Here is a 6,527-nt window from a genome sequence, read left to right as displayed (position 1 = left end):
GGAGACAGTTTTAGATACTTTGAGTACTACTGGGTAGATTAATAGTAGGATAGTATAAACACATATTTTGATGTGTTAAATGTAGTAAGGTAAAAAAAAATACAGTATTATAGTATAATAATTAAATATAATATTTTCGTCTGAGAGGGAGTAGAAGTAGAAAGTAGCCTAAAATGGAAATGCTGACAGTGTGTGTGTGTGTGTGTGTGTGTGTGTGTCTGTGTGTGTGTGTGTGTGTGTGTGTGTGTGTGTGTGTGTGTGTGTGTGTGTGTGTGTGTGTGTGTGTGTGTGTGTGTAAAAAGGGGAAGCAGTGTGTGTATATAAACTGATGTTGAAATCACTCTCATCATCTTCTGATTTGATCATCAGAGACTCGACAGACGAACTTCATCTGAGCGGTGAGACAGATTTATTTTTTAGCTGCACATTTGACATTACTTATAATATACTATATAAATTCTACACAAAGTATTTAACATGTTTATCAAAGTACAGTGATGGAAGAAGTACGTAAGAGTACTATACTAAATACTCTGTTGCCAGTAGAAGTCCTGCATTTAAACTTTTTACAGTAAAAGTATAAAAGTAACAAAATATACTTAAAGTACAAAAAGTAAAATGATTATTTTTATTTGTGTAGAATAATATATATATATATATATATATATATATATATATATAGATATATAAATATAATATTATTGTCTAATAATTATCGATGCATTAGTGGTTTCTTCACTTTAATGTTGCAGCTGGTAAATTGTACTTAGTTACAGTACTTGAGTAAATGTACTTGATGTCTTTTACCTCTGGCAAAGTGAATGGTGTGTATCACATTTCTGACTTCTTAACATTTGTTCTCATATGAATATAATTTCATAACATTTAATGAACATTTAAAAAGAAAACTTTAAATACAGTTAGTGTTACCTTTTAATTAATTTTCATTTAAAACAAATGTTAAAAAATATTTAAATATTATAAATCAGTAATTCACAGCCTTTTTGGTCTTTAAGATAAAAATTAATTCAGCCAAAGAGTAACGTATGAAATAGTTTAATCATCTGTTTATTTGTTTATATTGCAGTTCATACTTTGTACTATTACTCACCAGGCTACCACAGTATTATGTATTACTTTATATTTCATTTTACATTATATTCCTGTATCTTAGCTGCTGCACTGTTTCATTGTAAGATTGTAATTCAATGTTTTTCCAATTGTTGTGTACACAAAAATAAAAAGACTTTAATAATGTTTTAGACTGTAAAATATTTACTATCCAGTATTTAACAATTAATAAGATTAGAAAGAATCAGACGAGAAAAACACAATTTGTGTAGCAGATTTACATTTTTTAAATTTTCCGAACATTTCTAATATTTAGATATTTATATATAATATACTGTATAATATAAAATATAGCATATATAATATATATTTATGATAATTTCATGTTATGTTACATTCATGTTCTTATAGTATGATGTTATTGCATAGATTTGTATTTGTTTTGTGTACAAATGTTTTTATTGACTGGTTTTCCTTCTCTCTTTTTCTGTCCAGTGACTTCAGTGAAACCTCTTGACTTCTTTCAACCATCATGTCTGGAAGAAACACCCTCTTACCAAACAACTACACGGGCCGCTACAACGAGCCGGTACTGCAAACATTACAATTTACTTTGGAATAAGAATAAGTAGTTCAGGTGATTTTTATTTTCCAGGCCATAGTCAAGTACTCAGGCTCGGGGTTTTAGGGACAACATGACGATGCTCTTGCATGTACTGTCCGATTTTGTAGTTTTTTAGTTTATTTATATATGTATTTATTTTTGTTAATGATCTTTAGGTGCCGACCTCTAACCTCGGTGATAATGAGGATGATTTTCCAGAGTTTGAGGCTTTTGATGATCCCACACCTTTTGATGATCCCACACCTTTTGATGAGTCCACCCCCAGAGTATTCAGGCTACCTTCAGGTGGTAGATACGTTTTAGTTTATATCTATTCTTTCTGTGAGAATCTGATCTATGATCAATAACAATATTAACATGTTGTACTCTTTCTTTATTCCTGCCTCTCAGATTCTATATTGGTGAAGAGTGTCGACATGCTTCAGCACATGAACAAGCCGAACCACAACACCACCGACTACGACATCTCCAACCTGGTAGTCCGTCGCGGTCAGGAGTTCATGATGCAAGTTACCTTCAGCCGCCCGCTGGTGGACAGCGACGACTTCCAGGTCGAGTTCCTGATTGGTGAGTTTGAGCTGATTCTTATTCTGAGGTCGGGATAGGCTACGGTTCAGGATCGAGATCGGGATCGGGTTCAGGATCGAGATAGAGATAGGGTTCAGGATTGAGATAGGGATAGGGTTCAGGATTGAGATCGGGATCGGGATTGGGATAGAGATCTGTAGATAACTTCTATAGCAGCCTAATTTGTAAAAATATATTCTGACAATATGCATATGAATTAATAATTTATTTTACTTTTCCTTCTATAAATAAAAAAGGGATCTCAGTTGGATTATTACAAAAATAATACACCATGTCATTTATAACCCCTTCGTTTTTTCCTCACTTCATTTAATCTGATGTCGTTAAATTCACATTGTCTCAGTGAACTGAGCGTCTGTTTCCCGCTGACATACAGGTGGGCGTGGCTTCTGTTACGGAGCGCGCTCAGTGGCCCACCTGAGACCAGCCGTTAAACTGCTCCCTTGTTAACCAATTATGATGAAGACACGCTCGTTAACAGTCGCCCACTGAACAATTAGACGACTGTGAGCTCATTATAGGCAGCTTCACATTCATTTGGCTGGCTAATTAGTACACACACACACAGACACACACACACAGACACACACACACACACACACACACACATACAGACACACACACACACACACATACACACAGACACACACAGACACACACACACACACACACACACACACACATATACACACAGACACACACACACACACACACACACACACACACACACACACACACACACACAGCTGCTGCTCAATCAAATTATCTCAAATACGAAATCTTTTAAATTGAAGAAACGTCCGTTATAACCATTACATTTCTGAATTCAATTTGTTTTTATTCCACTTGTTTTATGAATAAAATAGCTCATAGTCAGGGTTAGTAGTATAAAAAATGCCGGATATTTCCTCCTCTCCTCTACTTGTGTTTCCAACCTTGTTTCCTCCCTCTACTCATCTCCTCTCCTTTCCTTAACTCCTCTCCTTGTCTCATCTCCTCTCCTTTCCTTGCCTCCTCTCCTCTCATCTTCTTTCTTCTCCTCTCCTTGTTTCCTCTCCTTGCCTCCTCTCCTCTCCTTGTATCCTCTACTGTCCTTGCTTCCTTTCCTCTCATCTCCTCTCTCCTCCTCTCCTTGTCTCCTCTCCTCTCCTTGCTTCCCCTCCTCTCATCTCCTCTCCTCTTCTTGCCTCCTCTCCTTTCATCTTCGTTCTTCTCCTCTCTGTCTCCTCTCCTCTCCTTGCCTCCTCTCCTCTCTCCATCACTAAACCTCCTCCTCCTCCTCCTCCTCCTCCTCCTCCTCCTCCTCCTCCTCCTCCTCTCCTCTCCTCTCCTTGCTTCCTTTCCTCTCCTCTCCTCTCTCCTCCTCTCCTTGCTTCCCCTCCTCTCATCTCCTCTCCTCTCCTCTCTCCTCCTCTCCTTGTCTCCTCTCCTCTCCTCTCCTTGCTTCCCCTCCTCTCATCTCCTCTCCTCTTCTTGCCTCCTCTCCTCTGTCCATCACTAACCCTCCTCCTCCTCCTCTCCTTGTCTCCTTCTCTCCTCTCCTCTCCTTGCCTCCTCTCCTCTGTCCATCACTAACCCTCCTCCTCCTCCTCTCCTCTCCTCTCCTTGCCTCCTCTCCTCTCTCCATCACTAACCCTCCTCTCCCCCCCCACACAGGTTCTAACCCCTTAGCCAGTAAGGGCTCCCTGGTGGCGGTTACCTTCGGCCACCGTAGTGGAGGTCCGTGGCCGGGTCGGATTGTGGAGGAACGGGGTCCGACTGTGGTTCTGGGCATCACGCCGACGCCCACGGCCATCGTGGGCCTGTTCCGTACGTACATTGCCATCGTGGTGGGTCGCGGCATGAAGAGAACCAAGAGGAACTCCGACACAGACCTGTACCTGCTGTTCAACGCCTGGTGTCCATGTAAGAACTCCTGCAGCGCCTCCTACTGGAGGATCCTGTCATGGATGGATGGATGGATGGATGGATATTTAAAGCAAAGTTTTTATGTCCCATCATTTGTTTATGGAGTTTTTTAGTTTTTAATTCGGAAAAGTACACATTTTTGGCAGAGTCATTGAATTTAACAAGTTTAATTTGTTTAATTGTTAACAAGTTTAATTGGTTTAAAGAACTTGTGTTTCATTGAGGGCTGATTTTAAAGTGCTTTTAATGAGTTTAAGTAAAGACGTTTAGTGGCATGCTGTCAAAAGGAAAATAGTAAAAGTTACATAAAGTCTTCATAATTTTAGTTTTTTAATGAGAAGTTTTCGGACAGTATTGAGTATTTAATACTGTCTCTCTATGCAGACGACACTGTGTTTCTGGGTAACGAGAACGAGCGGAGGGAGTACATCCTGAACGACAACGGTGTGATCCATCAGGGCTCCTTAGGATCTGTGGTTTCCCGCAAATGGATTTATGGACAAGTATATACACACAAAGATAATAATATCACAATATCATCATAACAAATCACAGAGGACGAACTTAAGGTCCGCACAATGTTTCAAAAGGTGCTTAAAAGAAAATCTAATTGCTGTTTTGTAATTGCTTTTTTATGTATTATTGTTTATGTCATTCTTGTTTTAGCTGTTATATTATATTTATACATATAAATACATTTTCTTTTTCTTGTGTTGTTTGTAATGTATTGATATTGTTACCATATTTCATATCTTGTAAAAACATTTTGTCAATAATGTGTTACGTAGTCATATCTTATGCATATTCATTTTATATTCTCTGTAGTATTGTAACGTTTTAATATAATATAGGTGGAGGCTTCTTTTTGCCTCTTCCTGCACTGTGATATTTATTTATCTCTGTTATGTTTCTTTATTTTAATTTTATCATTTTAATTGTGCAAAATAAATAAACTAAACTAAGATTGACGCGTTAACTTCCTCTGCAGTTTGAGCGCGGCATTTTGGACGCCTGCATTTACATCTTGGATAAGTCCCAGATGCCGATCTCCGACCGAGGCGACATCATCAAGGTTGTCAGGAAGGGATCGGCCATGGTGAGAATCCAGAGTTTCACCGGCTTGACTTTAATTCAACAGTGAAAAGGATGAATTCTTAGTCAAGAAGTCAAGTCCTGACTAGATCCTTCTCGATTCCTGCTGTCACAACTGTACTTTTTAAAGATTAAAGCTTATTCTATCATGCCAGTATACCCAAATCTTCTTAATGTGCTAATATAGTATGTTTCCAAAAATCAAAAAAATTGCAAAGTTGTCTTTTTCTGGTGAGTAGTGTAACATTACAGTCTCTGTCTGCCTCTTCGCTCAGGTTAACGCTCAGGACGATAACGGAGTGTTAGTTGGTAACTGGAGCAATAACTACAATTTGGGCCGGGCCCCGACATCTTGGACGGGCAGCATCCAGATCCTGTTGCAGTACGCCAACACCGGAACCCCCGTCTCCTTCGCACAGTGCTGGGTGTTCGCCGGAGTCTTCAACACCTGTAAGTACTTTTAAAATCCTGGTGTCATATCAACACTTTCATAAAACTTTGAACTTAGACGAACTGATGAACGGACTTACTGTGCACAGGAGTTGTTTTAGCAACCACTAACAGACGCAAAAAACAACTACAAAGACACAAAAAACAACCACAAAGAGACACAATACAACTACAAAGAGACACAACAACTACGAAGAGACACAAAACAACCACAAAGAGAGGCACAACACCTACAAAGACACAAAAAAACACAAAACAACCACAAAGAAACATACAACTACAAAGACACACAAAACAACTACAAAGAGGCTGGTCCTGTGTTTTTGTGTAAAATATTAATCTGAAAAGTAACTACAGCTGTGAAACACATTTTGTGAGAAGTAGAACAATAGCATAAAATGAAGGTAAATTATGTCACAATTGTTCTTATGTACAGTACTTATAATAAAGAATACATTTAAATACTTCCCTCCTCTGTAATTGTGTACGAGGCTTGATGCATCAACATTATTCCTGTTATATTATAATGGAACGGAGGTGTGAGTTTTCACACCGGAGTGAACAATGTTGAATAAGTTAGTAAAATATTTTGTGTCAATCATTTTTACATTTCACATCTTCCGCAGTCCTACGCGCCATCGGCATCCCGGCGAGGGTCGTCACCAACTTTAATTCAGCTCACGACAACACCGGCAACCTGAAGACCGACCTCGTCTTCAACAAAGACGGCTCCCCGGACTCACGCAACACCAGGGACTCCATCTGGTTGGTCCAAAGGCCTTTCAGTCAAGTC

The 6,527-nt window shown here is 38.9% G+C and overlaps 1 protein-coding gene across 1 annotated transcript in view; it reads left to right on the top strand.

Annotated features, from left to right (window-relative positions):
- The first annotated feature begins 328 nt into the window (after positions 1–328).
- LOC137892184 (coagulation factor XIII A chain-like) overlaps positions 329–6,527 on the top strand; it is a 12,623-nt gene continuing 6,424 nt past the window's right edge. The window contains 10 exon segments of the mRNA XM_068737159.1: positions 329–398; positions 1,567–1,586; positions 1,589–1,660; positions 1,852–1,981; positions 2,087–2,263; positions 3,941–4,189; positions 4,577–4,695; positions 5,181–5,288; positions 5,560–5,734; positions 6,361–6,499. Coding sequence (XP_068593260.1) covers positions 329–398; positions 1,567–1,586; positions 1,589–1,660; positions 1,852–1,981; positions 2,087–2,263; positions 3,941–4,189; positions 4,577–4,695; positions 5,181–5,288; positions 5,560–5,734; positions 6,361–6,499 — 1,259 coding nt within the window.

The sequence above is a fragment of the Cebidichthys violaceus genome, unplaced genomic scaffold (genome assembly GCF_023349555.1).
Source record: "Cebidichthys violaceus isolate CVI_PGR_0920_01 unplaced genomic scaffold, fCebVio1.0.p SCAF_76, whole genome shotgun sequence".
NCBI classification, from domain to species: Eukaryota; Metazoa; Chordata; class Actinopteri; order Perciformes; family Stichaeidae; genus Cebidichthys; species Cebidichthys violaceus.
The sequence above is the reverse complement of the archived record's forward strand: the minus strand, read 5'-3'. Positions and strand labels throughout refer to the sequence as shown.